Raw genomic sequence first — 22,414 nt, 5'->3', positions numbered from 1 at the left:
GGTTAACCAGTAACAGTATCTGTGCCACAGCAGGTGTACCACAGCCTACGGGGTATGCACAAGCAAACTAAGCATGACCAATATTCAAGAGGAGACATCCTCCCAACATAAATAAAAATATATATCCCATGTGCAACATGCAGAACCAAGCTCGAGCTCAGAATTAATTGGGGAGGTTTGGTTTCACTAAGCAGTTGATTAATTGACATTGTATCAGTAGGCGTCTCGAATATGGCTTACCGGCGTTGGTCCAGATGGGCTGGTCCGAACCGTCAGCGTTGGGCGTCTCGGACAGGACGTAGCTAGTGTCGAATGCCCCTGCGGCCCACGTAGAAAAGCCAGCGAGTTGCTGGGGGTTATTCTTTACAAATGCAAGCTCCTGTTTGAGACTTCGGATGATTAGCTAAATGCTCTAGTGTACGTTTGTCGTGCTCACTATTGCTCGCAAGAAGCCGTGTTTCCGCCACCGGTCTCACTGAGGATGGCTTGACGGTTTCCGTTGGACTTCAAGAAATCAACGAGCGTCTGCAAGTCAGAGACTCCATTCTTTGAGGTGTCTTAGCATGATAACAATTCATCAGGCGATAAACTGACTTACCCTGGTACATTCTGCGTGTGTGCCACTGTAGTCATAGTCAAGATAAGCGTGAACTATGAGGAAGTCAGCGGCCGATGTTCCGATAATACTGTGTTGCCGCTACACACCATCGAAAATGAGCTTGTCTTTGCCGCCAGCAGGGTCAGTTAGCTTCACGAAGAGTGGACCAGCCTCAGTGGGGAAAGTCCCAGCACTCGCGTAGGTGGATCCGGGCAACAGAAGATACTGAGACTTCGCGCCTGCTTTGCGAATCCCATTGATAGCGAGTTGGACGGTCTGATGGCCCTCAATATGAATGACACTATGCAAGAAACATGGAAACTCACGTTGGCCCAGGTTGGGACATCTAGGTCGTGAGGCTCGTTCATGATACCAAACTGCAATCATCAGGAGGTGATAGCCAAGAAAGATATATAACACGTACGATGATGCGGTCGTTGTCTTTGTACTTGGAGGCGAGCTTGGACCAGAAGTCAACGAATTGATCGTTGCTTGGACCACCTTGAGCGATGATGCCTCCGTTCCAGCGAGCATAGTTGTGCTACCGAGCAATTGTCAGGCAGGTCCCAAAACGAACGGGGCAAGGGAAGAATCATACTAAATCGACAATAACGTGGACATTGGATCCCGACGACAGGGCGGCTTTGACTGTGGCGTCATACTTCTGGAAGAAACCTTCGTCAATGACTCCACCGACCTGAGGGGTCATGAGCTGCCAAGCTTGTGGCTTATGAGGTCCTCGTCATTAATCAATCACAAGGGTCGTACCGAATGCTGTAAAACATGCAGTCGCTTAGAGATAAAGCGAACTTATTTGTCAAATGATGCTCACGGATGCGGTACAGATTTGCGCCCTGCTTGGTGAAGTGTGCATACTGCGAGGGCGGGGGTGTCTGACCGGTTCCAGAGAAGGAGCCATCTGTAGTCTGGATGGAGGTCAGCATAGCTGCGATTTACCGGCCATACTTTTACTCACCACAGTGAAGTCGTATCCGGCGGTGTTGACGCCACCGAGAGGCCCAAGAGCAGAGGCTACTGAAGCAGAAACTGCGAGAGATAGCAGAGTAAGGAAGTTCATGACGACGGAGATGTTGTATCAGACGGTGGATTGCGTTGAGTCTCCCTGAGCGTCGCCGACGTTGGCTTTTATAAGGCAAAGACCATACATCAAGCCCTCGTCAACCGCAAGAGATGTGCCTGGCACTGACGAGCAAGACAGCAACCATGGCCGTCAGGAGAAGAGCGATATCAAGGCGATAAATTTCCGAGGATTGGCAACGGAGCTTGAGCAGATCGCCTAACTGCCACGAACAAGTAGTGAAGTAAAGAAACGAGCAGAACATTGGTGATGGAGAAGTGTTGATGGCAGCCCATGCATACGGTCATATTCGAGAAGAGATCCTACGACTTTGACAAGTTTAATTGCCTAAGTAGTTATCAGGCACACCGCGGGAGAGTTCGGCCAGGCTCGGTCAAGCGACTAAAAGTCACGCGGCGGGACAGGCACAGCGATCACGCATCACTGCGCCCCTATTGAGTACTTCGCGACTCACTTCCATGCACGCGTCGGAGGTCTTTGCGCTTTACAGGTCCCATATTCGCCAGACACGTTCTCTTCCGCATCATTACTTGCGGTAAGGAGCCATCCTGATAGCTGCCATATTGCGAATCTAAACCTCTTGTCAGTCAGTTCTTCAGTCTTCGTGCGGCCGACGATTTCCGCAAGGTCCTGCAAACAAAGGATGTTACTTTAAGGCGCAAAAAAGTGAAGCGGCTCTCTAAGGTATGGGATCATGCTTGCTTACATTTTGGTTACTCAAATCGAGCAGGGCTTGAAAACTCTTACCGCTGCCAACGGTGGAGACTATAACGCATTCAATCGTATCCTTGATGTGGCTTATGGTAGAATAGGGCGTCTACGGTGGGAGTTGATGCAAGTGAGTGTTTGACAACCACCGAATACCTTTAACACTCTAATATCCTGAACTATACAGCCATGGATAGATCAGGACTATCCCAACCCTCCAGCGCCGATCATCGCTGGCAAAGAGAAGTCTCGACCACCTGTTTTCTCGCCCGCACTTCGGGCCTTACAACTTTCGAACGTTTCGCGCAAAACGAGACCTTTGACCGCTAACGACATCAAGACACCACCTACTTTACCGGAACACGCAAATCCACAGAGCGAGGATGCTCTCTTTCTGGGACCTTTTAGCAAGAGGCGGGAAGTGAACCTGCGTTGGCGATACTTTACTCGCGAATCCAAGAAGATATATCCACCACTGGAAGTGGCAGTTGAAGGCGAAGACCCTAGTGCTGTTAGGACAGGTACAGGCTTAGAAGGAACTGGTATCCTACAGGAAGCTATTGCCTTGGCCACATGGCCCCAAGAAGCATTCTCGGCCTCGTCGAACCATTCCCCAAGGCCCTTGCCTTTCGATGGACATCTTCCCATTCGCTGGTTACGGAGACGATACCAAGAACTGCTCAAACGTATGCCCGTTATCTCGTACCTCCCTGGTCAGAACTCGCCTACGCCGAGGTGGACAGTATCTCCCAGCCACCCCGGACTACAAACTATCAACGCACCCATACTGCCGGCAGTGCACCGTCAGTGGATTGACTTTGCGCGTTCCGTTGAGATGAAAGAGACGAATGCGAATTCGCAGGGGACGGTGAAGGGAAAGGCAATACGTAGGGAACAAACATTATAAATGCTGACAAATAATATGGGTATAACTATGAAGCCTGGTTATCCGCCGAACTCTCCAGCTCAATTCCATGTAGGTCAATGCAGTACATGCTGTACGCCCTGTTGTTGGCCTGGGCTGATCCGGCCTCGCCCAGAGTTGAATCGACGCCGCATTGCAAGTTGAGCATGATCTTGTACTCGTCGAATGTGTGCATCTGCTTCTGGCGAATGCTATCCAACATATCCTGTAATGTGGGTCAATTGTGGATTCAAGGCCGGTCAAGCACATTATCCTTACCTGAGGAGATAAGAAGAATAACTGATAATAACCCTTGGCACGATCGAACTCAGCCTCGGAATGGCCACGAATCATCTTCACACTTTGTTGTAAGGCAAGAATGTTCCTCAGGATTTTCTTGACGCCGTAGGAGTTCGCTGTCCGAACAAAGCGTGCATTGGAGATAAGAAGATGTTCCATGAGATCCTCCAGCCCAAGGAATGCAAACCTAGGATAGTTCTTTGAGTGACAGTCGAACATCAATTCTATCTTTGCTTACCGTTGTTCAGCCGGCGGTAATGCCGACGAAACAAAGTCATCGCATTTGTTTAGTTCCGTGTTCAGATCAACAATGTACGGATCGGGCTCCCTCGCTTCGTGGTCAATGTCGTAGTTTCCCTATGACAAATTGAGGCCCTCGGTCCCTTACTGCGCGGATTGGCCATCACTCACATGTCTAAACGCTGCATCAAGGTAATGCACCACTCTACATCGCACGTCGATCCTAATAGTCTCAACAACCACCTCGGCGAGTTGTCGGTAAGTTTTGAGTAACGCCCCGAATCGCCTAAACGGAGATAGGATCAACACGCCATACTCGGCGAAATAGAATCACTCACATGGCCATCTCCCCAGACAGCGGCAAACTGAGTGCCTCATCCTGCGACGAGATTGGTAGCGGCGGCACTGAAAACGAAGCCGTGAAAGGAGTGAGTGCATTGGTGGGGTCATTGCGAAGCGCCGGAGTCGCAGGCGAAAAGCCATCTTCTGGCAAAGACTTCAATGCATCAAGCTCTGAGGCGAACCACGCCTACAGCTCGGTGAGCCCAGCAAATAAAACGTGAAGCAACAGACCTACCACACTGTAGTACAAGTGACACAACGCAGCAAAGTTGCGGGTTGACGGAACCAAGTCTTCTGCACGGACGGTATCCCCGTCGAGGAACGTCATCTCCAAATGTGTTTCTTGTCGGCAAAGCTGCCAAGCTTTGACCTCATCCACCGCTGCGCCCAAAAGTAGCTCAGTGAGACATGTGTTGAGCTCTGCTTTCTGAGCCCACTGGGCTGCTAGCGCTAATGGTGGTGCTGACGCGAACGTAACACTGTGAATGGAGACCAAGTCTTGGAAGCGATCGCTACAGCGTTGATAGAATTGGATGATGACCCCCATTACAAGTCGAGAATAACTGTCTCGATGGATGGGCATTGTCCGGAGCATAGCGCACAACGAGTTTATCATGGCCATAAGCTGGGTGCTAGACTGAGGGCGGTTCCCAAGTTAGGTTCATAATAATGGAAGCGATGTATGTGACCTACTCGAGCGATAGGGCGAGCGCAAATATGAGCTGAGAAGGGGTCTGGTTGGAAGGCATCAAGGCCTGGGGACAACAATCCCTTGAGCTAGTAAACGCGCGTTCATAGAGATACAACTTACCTGACACAGCTTGATGGAACAAGGAAGATATTCTATCCTCTAGCTGTGGTAGGTAAACCTTCTGCACAAATTCATCCAATATGACATTGGCAGACTGTGAATTATCAACACCGGCAGGCAGGTTGTCCGCCACGCGATCGAAGAAAGCCACAGTAGGTTGGAACAGAACGCCGACATGGAAAGCGTCTGGGTGAACTAGCAAACGATGGTGCTGTCCAGTTCCCATTCGCTCGTCAGCGCCAAGGGTTGACAGCATGGCTTGCATATCGTTCTCCGAAGCATTTTGGACAAGACCGGGCATGGTGTCTTTCAAAACTTTCGCTAAACCATCTTCGTGCTGCTTGAGTGTTTTGCCTGCAAGCTTCAAGTCGGTGTCGGCGAATTTGAAAACTGCCTAGATACAATAAGTAAAAAACTTATGCACAGATGTTCCGATTTTGGTTTACCTTTGACCTATCCCTCAAGTAGCGTCCCTCGCGGAGCGTATCACTGATGGATGCTATTGAGCTCCTACCACCAACGACGCTTTGTTCCTCGTCGATGAGATAGTCTTCTAGTAGCGTGCGTACCTAAAGACATTGTAAGTAGCGATGCGTGTGAAGGAAGAGCCTATGTACCTGCGCCTGTACGGGAAGCCATACATCTGCGAGAGGGAACAACGAACCAGGACGAGCCCCCGATGAGTCCTTGAAGTCCCTCCGCTGTATATGCGTATCAGCAAGAAGGTCATTAATATTAAAGCTGACGCTCGTACTGAGCCTATCCGATTCGACACTTCGTAGATCACACGCATACTCTGAGTGACGGCATCGAGTTTCGAGAACACAGTCCAGAAAAAGTCTTTCAGCGTCTCTTGATCCAAGGCTGTTGTAGAGGACTCCAGGGCTGCCAGCCGTAGGCTACATGCGCGCAAGGCTATGCTGGTGCCATTCGGTATACCTAGAGAGGAATTGAGGGGGTTATTAGACTCTCCCACAGCTATCATATACCCAGCAGAATCCTGTCGCTCCAATACGGAAGAAATAAGGGCGGTCGATGACCGCTTGGATTCCTCTATTCGCTCTTCAACCTCATCCAAAGTTGCGTCAATCAACGAGAATATCTCAGTTTGAAGCCTTTGGACAACAATGTCGAGAGCACCCCCTAGTTTCCCTAGGACAGCAAGCGATTCAAGCAGAGTCTCCATGTAAGAGAAAGAGTCTGCCTCTGGGTTGACTTGCTGATTTGCCTGTGGTCCATTCATTGCCGTCAAGCTCCACGATGACGAGAATGAGGGTTTCGAGCCGAGGCCATCGGCCGACGAATCACTCTTGCGAAAGTTGTTATCGCTGGGTCCTTGAGGAGGGTCGTTTGGGCGCATGTGAAGTAAATTCAGGAATCTTGTGAGACGTGACGTTGGGGCATTTGGGGTGAAAGGGACAGTTGGGGAGTCCAGAGGTGATTTAAGGGATGCGCTAGAAACCGGTTCATCTTCGAACTCGACCTTCGGGACTGGTGAATATGTCAGGAATTCCCTTGTGGTCAATTAACACCTTGGTACATACAGTTCTGCTGGCCAGGGGCGTAAGCGCTCCACCGAGACTCGCACCAGTACGTCTTCAAGTAAAGGTGATTGTGCAACTCATCAAGCAAGATATCGCGGAGCGCCTAAGAGTAGTGAGTAGCATGATGGTTACTCAAAGGTGACTCATACCGATTCCTGGCCAATTAGATAACCTCGTAGATCCGTCACTGCTCCTATCTCCTGCATGTCCGACTTATTCACAAGCTTTAGACTACGCGTTAGGACCATTGCAGCCTGTAGCAGTCGCTTTTCTGACATGAGCGTTTCCAAGAGGTCCGGTATTGATTTTAGGTGTTCACTGGGATGTGTCTCATTAGCAGGCTCGGGGTACCACTGCAATCCGCTTACATATCATCAAGCAGTCGCATCATTTCTTCTAGTGTTTGTCCCCTCGACCACAGTTGTACCAGATCAGCGCGTTTGCTTCCTAATGACTCTTTTGACTCTTGCAATGATGTCCTGAGTTCAACTATTTGAGTCTGGGTAAGACTGAGATGGTTGAGGAGGGAAGAGTGATGTGGAAGAGCTGCGGCAAATGCCTCATAGTGTCCTGTGAATAGCCATGAGGTCAAGAAGACTGGTCAATTCGTCATAACTTACTGTCCACTGAACCCTGAAGCGCCTTCGAGAGCATAATTTTCGTGCGACGGAATGAATCCATGGATTTTCCTTCGTTCGAACCATCGAATAATGAGAGGGCCAAGTCGATGCTATTGAACTTAGAGCATGGGTTAGTATGATACTGGAGCCTGTAGCAGTGCCCACTTACATCGTCATCGTTGATGAACGCCCATTCAGCGTCTATTCGATCCAACACAGCTACAGGGAATATGAGTTACAAGTCTACCTTGAGTATTTCTGCAGCATACCATCAATATCTCCTGTTCTCGTCCTTCCCGTAGTCCTTCTACCAGGCATGCGCTCCTGTATTCGCTCTCGCGTTGCGCGGTCCTTGTCTTTCTCTTGCTGACGCTCCTTTTCTCTCTCGATATCAATACTTCCATTAGTCATAGCCCGCTTTCGCGCGCCTGCAGCGCTAAAAGCAGACATGACAGTGGCCATAACAGGTGTTGTGGGGGAGACACCGGAGTCCTGTCTCTGGGGCTCCAATCTCTGTCTGTTGTCTGATGTTGAGAGATCACGGCGGTGCCGCTGTGATACTGAGAGGTCTGACGAAGTTGTAGCATTGCTGTCTTTTCGGTCTCTTATTGGACGATCGTAGAAGGGTGATGAGACGGAAGCATGATCTGTGGTAGAGTAATCGGAGGGTTGACGAGGACGAAGGTCGGATCGCTGGGGACGAGAGGGACCTCTCGGTGTACTTATGGATGATTTAGGCGAGGACGAAAAGCCATTGCTGGGAGTTGTGGGGCGGGACGGAGGGCGATTAATCTGAAGTGGCCTAGTGGCAGAGACTGAGGGTGAACCATTGCTGCTGGACACGGACGGAGCGCGGTTTCGCCTCGAAGATTCAAATCCCGAGGCCATGTCAGACAATGACATGTACCATCAACGTACAACGCTGGAACCAGACAAAAATCTAGCGACTTGATTCGTCTGAAACCGAGTGAAGGACGTGAAGAGGTGAGACTGGAAGCGCTGGATCGAGCCAATGTCACGTCGGGGTGCGGTACGGGTTGCACGCGTCGGCTGTAGTATGCGCGTCCCATTTAGGGAGCTCATAAGTAAATAGCTAGGGACCGAAGTTGACGGTCTCAGTGTGGTAAGCAGGTCAATCTGTGATCTCTTCGGCACTACACTATCAATAGGCCTGTCGGACACGTTCTCCATCCCACTTTGTCGTGTAAAGGGCTTAGAGCGACAACGCCAACCGTGACAGTCACTGTACGGTGTGCTCCAAGCCCCTGACGATATACCGCGGTATAGCTTACTACAAATTCCCACACTCGTTCAGCACGACAAACGCGTCGGCGTGACAAACGCGACTTCGTCCAAGCGACGACGACGGCGGCGCTCTCAGTATGGCGGACCCAACCTCAGATCCCGCTCTTCTGTTCTCTACACCTCCGCGAGGTGGCGCTTCACCGTCTGTGGACCACCCACCCACTACCCCAGAACCCACTTCTGACAAGGATACGACGCGTCGCGTACCCCCTCCGCGATCTTTCTACGTCGAGATACAACCGCTGCCCAAAAAACTGAAGGCGTTATACAAACCCGCTCCCAAGCACCTCATTGATGAAGGAGTTCCAGTCCAACGGGAATGGATTGACTCCATAGTGGGCGAGTACACCGAAAGAGGGACTCGCTTTTATTACGCGCGCTTCGTCGACGGGGAGGCACATAGAGTAAGTCAGAACGCCACAGAATGAACCCTACCACAACATTGACGCGTTAATCTCAGTTCACTGAGCATGCGTTCGAGAGACACTTTCCAGATGTCGTAAGGCAATATGGTATGTGCTATCTGCTGCAGACTTGCCGCTGTCCATCTCATTACGTTGTCAAGAGGAGAGGAAAGCTTGTAAAGAACTCGAGCCATTCGATCCTTCGAGTTCCGATGTCCATCCAGCCTCTCGAATGCATATCAGCCTCAAGATATCCAAGTCCTCATTCAAGACTAGGACATATGTCGGGAGCACATCTGATTCGGATCCCCTATCTACCCTCACAGAAAGTGATGCCTTCGACGATGATAGCGACGCTAGCTTCTCGGGTAGTCATGTGCGGCGTAAGAGTACAAGGGCGACCACGAACCGACGGAACCAGACTACACTGCCGTGGAGTCCTAGGAAAAGGCGACCAGGCTTGCGCACAGTCGCACGGTCTAGCTCAGAGGATGAACTGGCAGGCTATGACATTGATGACAAGCGCACGGCTACTCGGAAGTCTGGACGAGCTCGGCGCAGTGTACGCGATAACCTGGCTGACGACTACGTCGACAGCTACATCCCATCGGATAGCGACGAGGACATGTATGAGTCGCAGAGCAGGAGGAAACCATCTCGGCCGAAGAAAGCTCGACGTCTTGCTCACCCCCAGTATGGTCATTTCCGATCAATCGAGGAGCTCGACTGGGATTTTGACCCAGATGAAGACACTGCTCCGTTGCGCGCCCATCGTGATGTCTGTGAACGGTGCGAGGAACGTTCGGCGCATATCCTTCAACAATCACTTCGCGGCAAAAAGGGCAAGAAGAAAGCCAGAAAGTCTAGGAACGGCGCGGAAGACGATTTCGAGGAAGACGAGGAAGAAAAGATACAAAGACTGGCTGGCTGGGTTCGATGGTATGTGTCATTGTACCTAGTCGCGCTTCAGACACAATCTGACATGTGTGCATCAGCCTCAAGTGCCCTGTTGCAGCCCATTGGGGCTGTCTCGCAAAGAATCAGCGTGACGAGATTCTGAAAGCGGCCCGCAAACGAGACGAAGAAGAATTTGCGAACGCAGTCAAAGAGAATCCCAATAACCCCCCAGAAGATACTCCCTTGCGCCTTGAGCTCGAAATCTCAGAGACAACTGACTTCATATGCGGGTCATGCTCTAAAGGTGGCACCTGTATGGGTTGCCATGAAATCGCACTCAAACCCGAATTGCCTGCGAAGGAGCCTGTGGGTGTGGTTACTACGGAGAAGAGAACCAGCGAAGATGTAACAATGGCTGATGGAACTGGGGCAATCTCCGAAACTCTGAATGACAACATTACAAGCAAAGAACATCATCCCAACGAGTTGCTCTACAGATGCTTTTTGTGCAAACGCATCGCTCATTACGGACACCTGCCTGTTCCCGACCACCTCAAGCCTGATGGAGATGACCCGGTGGATGTCGTTGAGGTCGCACGCTATTACCAGGCCACAACTGGGTGGTGTTGTAACGACTGCGCATCGTTTGAGTTCGAAGTCGACAAAATCTTGGCTTGGCGCCCCTACCCATCCACTGCCACCGAATCTTCCCGTCCTGCAAACGAACCAGCCAGTTACAAGAGTATGCTTCCACGCGAGTACCTCGTCAAGTGGGCTGAACGCAGTTACAAGCGGGCCCAATGGGTCCCTCACATGTGGCTCCTTGCTAAGGCTGCTTCGAAACTCAGGATCTTCTTCCAGCATGGGACCAAGGTCCCATTACTACCCGAGCCTGTGTCAGAGGACCGAGGAAGCGAGCTGGTCAATGAACCAAGTACATTCGAGGTGGGAGTTGATGACGAGGCACCAGAGAAGATATCTCTTGAATCTTTCCTGGGACCATTGCCTGACGCAGAGAAGCGGATTCCACCAGCTTGGAAGCGCGTCGATCGCGTGTTGGACGTCCGTTTTTGGAGCCCAGGGCACCCGTCGTCTCACAACGGGAAGAAGCGAAAGCAAAGGGGATCGCGCAAGGTGGCGTCAAGCGAAGATGAAGCGAGTGACGCTGAGGCGAACCTTGATCCTGAACTCCTTGCAATGAAAGAGAGCGCCTACAATAATGGGGAACAGCCTGATGGGGAAGTTCTTGAAGAACTTGACGAATTCCTGAAACGAACTGGACAAAAACTAGGCCAAGTCCAAGCAGATCAAGTCATCTGGGCCTTCGTCAAATGGGACGACCTAGGCTACGATGAAGGTGAGTCCAAACTCGAACGTTCAGGTACCTTCAGCTTACATTGGCAGCATCATGGGACGCTCCTCCCCGAGTCGGGGAGTCGGGCTATGAGCATTTCGAGGCAGCTTTCAAGGGCTTCGTCGCGTCTCAGTCTGTCATTATCAAGAGCAAGAAGGCGGAAAAGGACTACGACAAACGTCCAAAGGACGGCTTCCGCCGAAAGCATGCTTTGACGGAGGGTGAACAACCTGACTTGGGACAGAACAACCAGTTGAAGTTGATGCCATTCCAGGTAATCGACTTAGCGTCTAGCCAGATCCTCTGCGATGCTTACTTTGCTACCTCGTAGATCGAAGGGTACAATTGGCTCTGCAACAACTGGTGGGAACTGCAACCATGTATTTTGGCCGATGAGATGGGACTTGTATGTCGGAACGGTCTTTAACCAGTCCAGATCACTCACTACCCAATAATCTACAGGGAAAGACGGTTCAGATTGTCACGTTCCTTGGGACTATCATCGGAAAGTGGCACGCGTCGCCCGCCCTTGTCGTTGTCCCTAACTCAACTATCACTAATTGGGTTCGAGAGTTCAGCCGTTGGGCGCCTCACCTGAGGGTCGTGCCATTTTATGGCGAAGCCAAGTCGCGAGAGATCATCCTCAAGTATGAGATGTTCCACGATACCGTCCCGAAAGGAGCGACGAAGGCCAAATACCATGTTCTGGTAACCACTTACGAGACGCTCACCAACCCACGGGACTTCACCACTGTCTTCAAAAATACACCGAGATGGGAATGTCTGGTGGTCGATGAGGGTCAACGTCGTAAGTAATACCAAGGAGTTATGGTTGTGCTCCTTCATTCACACCCTCCTCAGTCAAGAGTGATGCAAGCCTGTTGTTTAAGAAATTGAATGAGCTCAACACCATACATCGGATCATCATGACTGGGGTAAGTCGTTCGTAAGTTTGTCAGTTCTGTCAGGTTGTTGATATCTCAAAGACGCCACTGAACAACAACATCCGAGAGTTATTCAACCTGATGAACTTCCTCGATCCTGAAAACTGGAACAATCTCAAAGCGCTTGAACAAGAGTACGAGGATCTGAACGAGGAGCGAGTGAGAGAGCTTCACACCAAGTTGCGTCCGTACTTCTTGCGTCGCATCAAGAGCGAGGTGCTGCAACTGCCACCCAAGGTTTGCTCGCGTTTGGCGGTTCAGGTCTGCATACTAACATCATTTCTCAGAATGAGGTTATCGTTCCTGTCTCAATGGCGCCCCTGCAGAAGGAGATCTATCGGTCCGTTCTGAGTACGGTTCTATCATTTCTCATCAATATCTACCTGACTAAATCCGATTAGGCCAGAATTTAACCATCCTCAAGCACTTATCCCAGGCCTCTTTAGGAGGGAAATCGAACGCGCGGACGAAAACCAACATGAACAATATCCTCATGCAGCTTCGCAAGTAAGCCGACGGCTATTGTTCACACCATCCACATGATAATGTGCTGACAAACATTGTCAGATGTCTCCAGCATCCTTACTTGGTCTCTGAAGATCTGGAACCTCGCAACCTCTCGCCAATAGAAGCTCATGAGAAGCTGATCGATGCAAGTGCCAAACTCCGGTTGCTGAAGATGTTGCTTCCTAAGCTAAAGGCTAGAGGTCACCGAGTATTACTCTTCAGTCAGGTGAGTCAATGTGTTAACGTAAGACGTGAGCTAATGACATTCCTAGTTCGTCATGGCGCTCGACATCATTGAGGACTTCTTGCAAGGAGAGGGTTACAAATTCCTCCGGCTGGTATGAATGTTTCTCTTTCAAGAAAGGCATTACTCAACTTGAGGCAGGATGGGAACCAGAAACAAGCCGATAGGCAGAAGGGAATGGACGAGTTCAATAAACCAGGGTCTGATATCTTCATCTACATGCTCTCGACGAGAGCTGGCGGTGTAGGTATCAACTTGTTTACTGCTGATACTGTCATTATCTTCGACCCGGACTTCAATCCACATCAGGTGTGTAAAGCAGTATATTGACCAACACTAGTACTGTTGCTAAATCAATCACTAGGACCTTCAAGTAAAATCACGCTTCTTCTTTTACTCAACGGAAGGGCTGAACATTGTATTTAGGCCATTGCAAGATCCCATCGTTATGGTCAACAAAAGACGTGCCTGGTCTTCAAGCTCATGGTCAAGCAATCAGCTGAAGGTAGTCCTAGTTTACCCGGGTACAGGACCGTCTTCGACAACTAATCATCACCAGAGCGCATCATGCAGAATGGGAAGAAGAAACTCGTCTTGGACCATCTGATTGTTCAGAAGATGGACGACGAAGAAAATGGCGGCGACGACATGCAATCCATCTTGACATTCGGTGCCAAAGCCATCTTCGAGGAGGAATCCATGCGTGATATTACATGTTGAGTTTATCGTCCGGGTTCCAAGCGTCCATTGCTCACGCATGCCCTCAGACTCAGACCAGGATCTTGACAAATTGATCGAAAGGACGGAACATGAAGGCGGAGAGCAGGAGCCAACCGCGCAGAATAACCTCTCGTTCGCCTTTGCTAAAGTCTGGTCAGCCAACAACGACGAGCTGGAGGACATTGGTGACGACGCGCCTGATCACGAGCAGGGTGACTCTTGGGCGCAAGCCCTCGAGCGCATCGCTGCAGCAGAGAATGTCATACAGAAGGAAGCCACTGGACGAGGCGTGCGCCGCCGGGCAGCTGCGACTAGTCAAAAGGTGAGTGTGGCTTGTCAGTTGCTATACCATTTGGGTTGGCTAACCCTCTTGTATCCAGGTGCAAGTGTTGGATGGCATCGAAGGCTTAGAAGACACTCCAAGGAAGGGAGATAAAACGAAGAAGAAAAAGAAGTACATGGGCAAATCAGGAGACTCTTCAGACGACGACGACGCATATATAGGTCGGGGCGTGGCATCGTCGCCTAACAGCGGTGATGACTCGGATGCTTCTATGGGTGAATTAGAGGAAGTACGGAATCTGGTATTGGATGACCAGCCCCCGAATGCGAAGTCGACGTCGAAGAAGAAAACGAAGCACCGGGGCTTCCGTTCTGACAGCGAGTTGTCTGTATGTGGTCTCTGTGGTCAAACACACCCAGATGAAGGGTGCTATATGACTGAAAGCTCACAAAACCTGGCCGAGTACCGAGCCTTGCTGCTCAATAATACCGACCATGAATCGTGGGATGAGCGGGTGCGTTGTGCTTGAAATTCACTAGCAAAGGGATTCTAACGCTTAAGCAGAAAGTGGCTATTGAAATGATTGACTTCACTTTGCTTGAACGCGGGGATCAAGGGCTTGTTGCTGGGCAACCGCTGCATCTCCTCAAGCCAAACCAACCAATTAATCCACCTACCCGGCACACAGGCACGGCACCTCTCAAGAGCATACCTGCGCAGAACACAAGTACAGCACCTCCCAAGAATCCACCTGCGCAAAATACGAGCACAGCACCTCCAGTCAAGAAGCCTTTGAAACAGAGCGTACTTCCGAACGCTCACCCCAAGGCAACGAAGCCAGGAGGTGGTCCAGCACCCCCGCAGATCAACAAGACTTACAACTGGATGAACGTTCCTTTGCCTATGAACTCACAGAGCTCCCACCAACCAAACCTGTACCCACAAAACCCATACCCCCAGAACCCTTACCCTCAGATGACCTCAGTTGCGTCTTCTTCCACACAACCTCAGATACGAGGAAATGAGGCCGCGCCCAGGAAAGGGCATGTCGGAGGGCATACCTCAGCTTTTCGTATGTATGAACCCGCGCCCGCGAGCAAGAAAGGGAAGGAGGTTGCAAGAGACAGGTGGCGGGCCGCCCCGCAGCCTCAGCCTCAGCCTCAGCCTCAGCCTCAGCCCCAGCCTCAGCCCCAGCCCCAGCCACACCATGTACCTGCCAACCCATCCGCCTACCCCTCCAAACGGCGAATGTCGCCTCCTCCGGCGGACGCCAACAACTCCAAGAGGGCAAGGCAGTCTGAAATTCCGAACGTATGCCCGGTGTGTTCGGGAAAATACCACCTCATCCTAGACTGCCCTGTGGTTGCAGCGGGACCTGCGAGGTAAGTTTGCTTGTAACTCTTCGACGGCTGGGTGTGTCTGATGCTCGCGCAGTATCGCCCACGCAATTGCTAGGCTGGAACAGGATCCTTCGCAAGCATTCAGAGTCGAAATCCTCCGGAAGTCACTCCACCAACAGAAGAGGAGAGAGATTGGTTCAATGGAACCTCCTGGGCCCTCGAACATGCCTCAGCACCCTGGGATGCATATGCGTATGCCGTGAGATGGAGGTTTGGCCTACGATAGACTTGCACCACTAAATTGGTGTACTTTGTTATTTATTGTTTGATAGTACGATCTACCTAGTGTATCCTAGACGATCAGCGTTGCTTGTTGCTGAGTAGTAGTAGAGCATCGCAGGTAATTACCATAGTAATTCTAGTAGTGAATTTACCCCTGTTTGCATTTGTCGTTGGCTCATTGACACTGATTGTGAGCCATGCCCTAGTATGACGGACGACGATACTTGTGGGTCCGACTCCGGTGTGAAATTTATGACAGTACTTGCTCAGCCACGCCAACCTTGACCGCGATGCTCAACAATTCTCGCCTCCGCCATTACGGTGCCAGTGCCGGCCAAGCAACGCCGAGCGACATGGATATGTCCACGCCAGAGCCCTCCTCGACATCTTCCAACCCTCTAAAGCGTGATCGCTCTCCCGATGACAACGGCTTTCGGCATGATGACTCTACGTCCGAGGTCCCAGACCTGCCCCGGCTGTCGGGCGACGTCCTGCTCGAGACGTTCACTCACAAGTCCCTGCGCGTGGCATGTAACGCTCGGTATCGGGATAACGAACGTCTGACGATGTTAGGTCGGGATGTTTTAGATATGATCACTACCCAGCTACTCTACTTCCGCAGCCCGAGGCTCAAGGTAGACCAGATAATGGTGCGTGCCTCCATAGAGCTTTGTGCTTTCGTGGTACGCCGAAGTACTCATCACCGTGACATTGCTCGTGGGTCCATAATGTACTGGTGGCGTTGAAAGATGCACAAGGCGATGCTTCTTACGGATGACACGATCGATATCTGGGCTAAGCTTTACCGACTGCGAAATGAACTACGCTGCGATCCTAGTTTCGTGCATACGCTCGAAAGCCGTGAGGTATGTGTGTATTTCACGCTGACATCATTGGTCTTTCCGTCGCGAATAACGCTAATTGCGCAATCTATGGCATATAGCAAGGGCGAGCTCTATTTCATGCCTATCTTGGAGCCGTGTTTGACCAACGCGGGATCAAGACGGTGCAAGAATGGATTGGCGCCCTTCTCCGGTTGTCGACGAATGTTTTCAATGACAATCCAGTGACAGAATTAGGACCAGGCGGAGCCACCTCTTCGAATACGAGTGGGTCGACGGGAATTCAACAGCCAGCCAAACGACCCAAGGTCGAAGAGACTCCAGTCTCATTGTCATCCCCGCCACCACCTCCACCTCCAGGCGGACCCCCGGGATACTATGCATCGTCGTCTCCGTACGGGCATACGCCAATGTCGCATTACAACCCGTACAGCGTCCAGCCTGTTCCCCCTCCCGGACCACCCCCACCGCCGCCGCCTTCACCTCCCAGACTCCCTCCTCCCAACCCGCTGGCGCCTGCGCAACCAAATCTGGCTTTCTTACCCTTGTTCAACCAGACGGCAATACAGCGCGGGCTGACAGTCCAGTACAGCGCGGCGTTTGACGGGCCGGCGCACGCAGGAACGTGGGTTGTATCATGCACAGGTATGGATTACTCTTTTTGCGTGGTGATCGTAATCGGGCGGCCGATCCATGATGAACCGAACGAACGCTAATTGTGAATGCATGTGACTCGACACAGTGAACGGAATCGAGAAGGGGAAAGGGAAGGGATCGAGCAAGCAGCTGGCGAAGGAACAGGCTGCGCGAGATGCGTACCACGCGATGGGATGGGCACCGCGTAAGTTTTAGACTCGCGCAATTCATTGATGCGACAATGTGCGTCATTCTTACGGTGCCTTGCTTCTGCGTGTTTTTTTTTTTGCGTTTGCGCGAATACAGGCGGATAAAGATCCAAAACGACAAGATTTATGGCTAAAAGAGAGATTGCGGGGAAGTTATTCGGGCATTTTGGTCGTCACGGACAGTTGCGAGCTGTCAGACCAATGGATGGGGGTGAGGGCAGATGTGGCTGTGCAGGCGAGATCGGGCCTATGGTGCCCGTAGTCGTAATACTGATTGACTATGACTATGGGTATCTGTGGTCCGATCGGGTTGGACGGGAAGAGGGGCAAAGATGGTAGGATAGGGACTAAGAAGGACAATCGGATGGAACGTGTAGTGTGCCAGGGTACAATAATAGTAGGAGAGTAATGAAAGTTTGGATGAGTGGAACGCGACAGTAGCGTGGACGATGATACGTGGTGGGAGGAAGGGAAAGATAGTGAGAGGAAGGGAAGGGGAAGTGGGCTTACGGAATTGTTTGGTCATTAACTGTCATTTATCGGAAGGAGTTGAGTCGATCGACCGGAGTCTGACTGAGCAAGGTAGACTCGGTGGGAGGTCAATACCCGATTTGGTTGGGGAACGCCGAGCAAGAGCGCGCGCACATGAGTAAAGCGCCGAACTTAAGAGTAATCCCCTCACGATTCCTCGGCCGCTCCGAGCTTCGGCAATTGGACCCTCGCATCTCTCCTCCATCTCGAGCTCTCGCCTTCAACCGCGACCTCGACAGGGTATCACACAACCAACTACCCACTCCTTGCTGTACTCACTCGCCTCCTGGCACAGCGTACACACCCAGGATACCTTGATTCGGTGTACTCATATCGCATACATTCAGACGCATACTCGCGTAGACGCATACAGGGCTCAAATGGCCACCCCAGATGCACCTTCACTCTCCCGCCTATCTCTCAGCAGCTCCTCCTACCTTCCAAACCACATTGACCTCACTCTCGATGATGATGACACAGACACAACACGGCCCTCCCAGTTCACCAACCCCCATCCACTATCCTCACCGCCCGCGCGCCAGAGCCCTTTCTTCGACCCCGTCCGCGCCGCTAATTTGACCCAGCTACCGATGCCCTCCATGGTGCACAATTCCCCCCATCACGATCTCCCTCACTCCCCCTTTCACCCTCCAATATCGCGAATGCCCTCGGGGCCTTCGCCTTATCTGCATCCCTCATCCCCTTCGCCGTTTGCGACCCGTACAGTCGAACAAAGCTATCGACCCGCGTTCGCAGGTCCTCCTTCTCCCTTTCACAAGCCACCACAAGTAAATCACCCTATTCACCCAGCAAGTCTTCCGCCTCTTACCCCATCTGGACCTTCGGGCACACCTTCGGCGTCGCAGGTCATAGACCTCACAGGATCACCGTCTCCTCCTCCATCTCAATCACGCAATCTTCCGCACACAGCGTATGCAGGACTTCCGGCAGATCTTGCACCCAAGACACCCGTCTGTATCGGCCAACTTCAGGTCACAGCTCTCGTTCTTTACCCTGTGCCCTATATCAAGCCACAGGATCACTCTTCGGTTGAGGATTGGGCCAGCGTCAGACTCCAGTATGAGCACAATCCGCAAAAGACAGGCTCTTCAGAGACTATTCATATCAGGCCACCACCTATCAAGGCTTCGACCGGTGAGGTCCTCCAGGGCGAAGATTTCGCAGTGGTCGAACAGAAGGTCGCTACCAGTCTCGGTCCAATGCTCGGCAAAGGGCTCATCCGTTTAGACGCCAAGGTCAGACGCATAAGGAACGATGTGAGTTGCCGGGTCTGATTTTAGCCACCTAACGTTCCTCACGTTTGGACAGACACATTTCTCAACGTTGCAAGCGCTCGTGTACACGCCCAAGGGCAATATCACTGTTGTTGGCAACTATCTCCGCCAGTGTGGACTACTCTTGGATCACCCTTCATATCCATTTGATCTCCAACGTCTCTCGAACATCCCAAGTCATCACTATTTTAACCCACATAGCCCACCTCCCGGGGGCCATCGCGCGGCTCAGGCCCTCGGTCGACCTAATCCTGCCCCAGGAATCCCAGGAGGATCGCGATGGGGGGCGCCCGCTGTATCAGGAAAGACGTTAGAGATCCAGAGAAGCCAAGTGGAGGAGCTATTTAAAAGTATGAAGAGCGGAGATGAGTTGCCTGAAACAGTCCCTCGTAAGTTCTTTCATTTCGCTACCTTTGACGACACGATTGATTTAGACTCGGCCATGGGAAGCTTCGCACGTGTGCACGCCGCTTTACCCTCACCAGAAAAAAGCGCTCAGCTTTCTTCTTGAACGAGAACGAGAAACGCGGTGTCCAGATGGAACGAACAGTTCGTTATGGCAGTTTCGGATGCACCCTCTTTCAGGGCATGCCTCATGGTTCCATATCGTGACGCAGAAGGAAGTGTTTGAAGAGCCGCTGGAGTCCAAAGGCGCGATCCTCGCAGACGACGTACGTCCAATCTATCATGTCTCTTGTTCGGTACACAGCTCAGTTATCGGCCAATAGATGGGTCTTGGAAAGACGATCACATGTGTGTCGCTGATTGCTGCGACTCTGGGCTCAGCATGGGCGTTCGGTGCGGAGCCTGTTGAATATCCAACGCCGCTACTCGAGACGGGTGTCCTGGAGGCTTCACTGAATGCCGCGCACTTTTCCGGCAGTGTCTGGGGCATGCCCGACGTGTCCGAGCCCACCTCGAACAAAGGCAAAGCAAAGGCACTTAAAGCTCAGGAGAAGGCAGAGGCAGAGTATGCCAGAGCCAGGCGCATCAAGACAAGGAGCCGCGCTACGCTCATCATATGCCCTTTGTCTACTGTGGCAAACTGGGAAGATCAGTTCAAAGAACACTGGAAGGGTGACGTCGTGGTTGTGGGCGGTGGCGGTCTCAGCTGCGCAGCCGTGGCTGGCCCAGCATCGAACACACTCTCGACACCTCCCTCTTCTCAGACGGACGTCAAGGTCGAAGCAGGACCATCAAATCCGCTTTTGGAGACCGATTCCAAGCAGTCGGCTCTGCGCATCTATGTCTATCACGGAAACGCTCGCTGCCCCGACGTCTCCTTCCTGGCTAATTTCGACGCGGTCATCACCACTTATGCAACCCTTGCCTCTGAGTTTTCCAAGCAGAGCCGGTGCATCGCCAATGCGGAAGCCGAGGAAGACGAAGATGGGAGCAGCGATGGGCCTGATGCCGACGAGCACGGATCTCAGACGATTCGCATTGGCAAACCTAAACGAGCAGGCATGAAGAGGAAGAAGTCTGTCCAAAACTTTGGCGCTGTCTGCGAGGCAACTAGCCCACTTCAGATGATCAATTGGTTCAGAGTCGTGTTGGATGAAGCCCAGTGAGTCTCTCTTGTGTCTTTTTGACTTCCTTAGGACCTCATGCGTGCAACAAAGTTGTATCAAAGAGACGGGCACCGTGGGTTGCAGAGCGTGCTGCGATCTGATGGCCGACCGACGGTTGTGTCTTACAGGCACGCCAGTGCAGAACAAGCTGGACGACATCTTTGCCCTCATCAAGTTCCTCCGTCTGCAGCCATTCGACGATAAGAACGTTTGGACGGAGTATATTGCGACGCCGGTCAAGTACGGTCAGTCCCTGGGTGTCGCACGATTGCAAACCATCATGGCTCGCATCACTCTCCGGCGCACAAAGGAGACGCGCGATCAAGACGGCAAAAAGATCCTTAACATACCACCGCGCCGGGATGAGCTGCGCTATCTCAAGTTTGATGAACAGGAGCAGAAGATCTATGATCAGTTCTTCAACGAGTCCAAGGCTGAGTTCAATGAGCTGTCGAACAAGAACGAGGTCATGAAGAACTATGTCGGCATTCTGCAGAAGATCTTGCGGCTACGGCAGATTTGCGATCACTTTGAACTTGTAGAGGGCAAGGATGGCAGCGATGACCCACTACACGCACTGGGTAGCTACGAGGAGATTGCGGAAGCCATCGCAAAGGAGGGCATAAACCTTGTTCGCGCCACCGCTATCTTTGCACTCCTCCGAGAGGCATCCACCACGCAGTGTGTCGAGTGCGGCGAGGAGCTCTGCTGCGCCCCGGACACGCACGGGCTCAACGGCGACATGCTGGACTGCGAGCGACCGCCGGCAGCCAAGCGCGGGCGCAAAGCCAAAGGCACCGCTTCTTCAGGCCCCAGCTCCCGTGGGCCCACCCGCGCCAACAGCCCGTCCGCGCCGCAGCCTGTGCTGACGCGCTGCCAGCACCTGTTCTGCGCCCCCTGCTTCCGCGCGTGCATCTGTCCCGGGTGGCCCGACGTCCCCCCGGAGACGCGGCGGCAGTGTTCGGTGTGCCAGACGGCGCTCGGCCCGCTGGACGCGGTGCAGTTCAAGCGCGACGCGTCGCCGCTCGACTTTTTGCCCAAGAAGAAAACGGTGGGCAAGCGCGAGAAGCGGATAAAGGGTATTATGCCCGAGGATTTCCACCCCTCGACCAAGGTCAAGGCGCTGCTGGAGGACCTCATTCAGTTCTCGAGGGCGAACCCGCATTCGGCGAACTATGATCCAGAGGGGATCGAGGTGCAGATGGTAGACGTGCAGGGGAACAAGTTAGACGATGGGGTTGTAAAGACCGTGGTTTTGTGAGTTTTTCTCTTTGATGAGCTGGCAATGCGGGTAGCTGACGAGGGTGTAGCTCCCAGTGGACAACTATGTTGGATAAGTGAGTTTTTCCCTGGATTTAATTACGATACCAGGCACTGACCTGAATTCTTAGAGTAGAAGATGCCCTAGAGACTGCCAGAATTCGCTATGACCGCCTGGACGGCACGATGAAGCGCGAAGAGCGCTCGCGAGCCATGGATGCGCTCAAGAAGGATCCTGCCTGCGAGGTGCTGCTCGTCAGTCTACGCGCTGGTGGTGTCGGCCTTAACCTCACAGCAGCACAACGCGTCTATCTCATGGATCCGTACTGGTGCGTTCCTCCGTCTGACTCGTTCATAAGCGGTATATCTCACCCGTCATCTAGGAACCCCGCGGTAGAGAACCAAGCGGTCGACCGCATTCACCGGCTGGGCCAGACTAGACCTGTCACCACCGTGAAGCTGATCATTGAGAATTCCATCGAGGACCGCCTCCTCGAGGTGCAGCGGAAGAAGACCGAGCTGGCCAACATGACCCTCGGTCAGAACTTCAGCAAGGCGGACATGCTGCAGCGTCGTATGGAGGAGCTCAACCAACTCTTCGGATCATGATCATCATACACACAT

At 52.2% G+C, this 22,414-nt stretch overlaps 6 protein-coding genes across 6 annotated transcripts; 4 read left to right on the top strand and 2 right to left on the bottom strand.

Annotated features, from left to right (window-relative positions):
• Positions 1–163: 163 nt before the first annotated feature.
• Positions 164–1,825, bottom strand: CONPUDRAFT_180565 (uncharacterized protein; the record flags this gene model as incomplete). The annotated part of the gene is made up of 12 exons (XM_007765756.1): positions 1,807–1,825; positions 1,575–1,741; positions 1,431–1,524; positions 1,367–1,372; positions 1,197–1,318; positions 1,023–1,139; positions 925–975; positions 706–874; positions 599–651; positions 437–546; positions 241–389; positions 164–186 (listed from the first exon to the last, which is right to left on the bottom strand). Exons 2-12 carry the CDS (start codon positions 1,674–1,676, stop codon positions 164–166), a joined length of 996 nt encoding a protein of 331 aa, XP_007763946.1. The 5' UTR covers positions 1,677–1,741; positions 1,807–1,825.
• Positions 1,826–2,155: 330 nt separating this feature from the next.
• On the top strand, positions 2,156–3,312 carry CONPUDRAFT_44195 (uncharacterized protein; the record flags this gene model as incomplete). Its single annotated transcript, XM_007764239.1, has 4 exons — positions 2,156–2,232; positions 2,285–2,381; positions 2,428–2,535; positions 2,593–3,312. 4 exons carry the CDS (start codon positions 2,156–2,158, stop codon positions 3,310–3,312), a joined length of 1,002 nt encoding a protein of 333 aa, XP_007762429.1.
• A 25-nt stretch (positions 3,313–3,337) lies between these two features.
• Positions 3,338–8,054, bottom strand: CONPUDRAFT_45248 (exocyst complex component sec8; the record flags this gene model as incomplete). Its single annotated transcript, XM_007764318.1, has 17 exons — positions 3,338–3,535; positions 3,589–3,796; positions 3,848–3,966; positions 4,021–4,135; positions 4,188–4,378; positions 4,427–4,828; positions 4,885–4,946; positions 5,003–5,396; positions 5,449–5,571; positions 5,620–5,703; positions 5,757–6,493; positions 6,547–6,649; positions 6,696–6,864; positions 6,915–7,116; positions 7,167–7,284; positions 7,336–7,385; positions 7,436–8,054. 17 exons carry the CDS (start codon positions 8,052–8,054, stop codon positions 3,338–3,340), a joined length of 3,894 nt encoding a protein of 1,297 aa, XP_007762508.1.
• A 494-nt stretch (positions 8,055–8,548) lies between these two features.
• On the top strand, positions 8,549–15,599 carry CONPUDRAFT_161515 (uncharacterized protein; the record flags this gene model as incomplete). Its single annotated transcript, XM_007765357.1, has 21 exons — positions 8,549–8,875; positions 8,932–8,983; positions 9,037–9,814; positions 9,871–11,129; positions 11,177–11,400; positions 11,458–11,532; positions 11,589–11,934; positions 11,988–12,061; positions 12,113–12,307; positions 12,358–12,421; positions 12,472–12,577; positions 12,638–12,803; positions 12,850–12,915; positions 12,963–13,130; positions 13,186–13,194; positions 13,248–13,326; positions 13,381–13,536; positions 13,589–13,863; positions 13,922–14,338; positions 14,389–15,206; positions 15,259–15,599. 21 exons carry the CDS (start codon positions 8,549–8,551, stop codon positions 15,425–15,427), a joined length of 5,823 nt encoding a protein of 1,940 aa, XP_007763547.1. The 3' UTR covers positions 15,428–15,599.
• A 200-nt stretch (positions 15,600–15,799) lies between these two features.
• On the top strand, positions 15,800–17,140 carry CONPUDRAFT_86818 (uncharacterized protein; the record flags this gene model as incomplete). The annotated part of the gene is made up of 4 exons (XM_007765309.1): positions 15,800–16,096; positions 16,196–16,312; positions 16,390–16,933; positions 17,031–17,140. The coding sequence occupies 4 exons, from the start codon at positions 15,800–15,802 to the stop codon at positions 17,138–17,140; spliced, it is 1,068 nt and encodes a 355-aa protein (XP_007763499.1).
• A 1,186-nt stretch (positions 17,141–18,326) lies between these two features.
• CONPUDRAFT_46727 (uncharacterized protein) lies at positions 18,327–22,399 on the top strand (the record flags this gene model as incomplete). Its single annotated transcript, XM_007764418.1, has 8 exons — positions 18,327–18,941; positions 18,994–19,348; positions 19,410–19,630; positions 19,688–20,526; positions 20,582–21,787; positions 21,841–21,867; positions 21,922–22,119; positions 22,174–22,399. 8 exons carry the CDS (start codon positions 18,327–18,329, stop codon positions 22,397–22,399), a joined length of 3,687 nt encoding a protein of 1,228 aa, XP_007762608.1.
• Positions 22,400–22,414: the final 15 nt, after the last annotated feature.

Source organism: Coniophora puteana (genome assembly GCF_000271625.1).
Source record: "Coniophora puteana RWD-64-598 SS2 unplaced genomic scaffold CONPUscaffold_1, whole genome shotgun sequence".
Taxonomy (NCBI): Eukaryota; Fungi; Basidiomycota; class Agaricomycetes; order Boletales; family Coniophoraceae; genus Coniophora; species Coniophora puteana.
The sequence above is the reverse complement of the archived record's forward strand: the minus strand, read 5'-3'. Positions and strand labels throughout refer to the sequence as shown.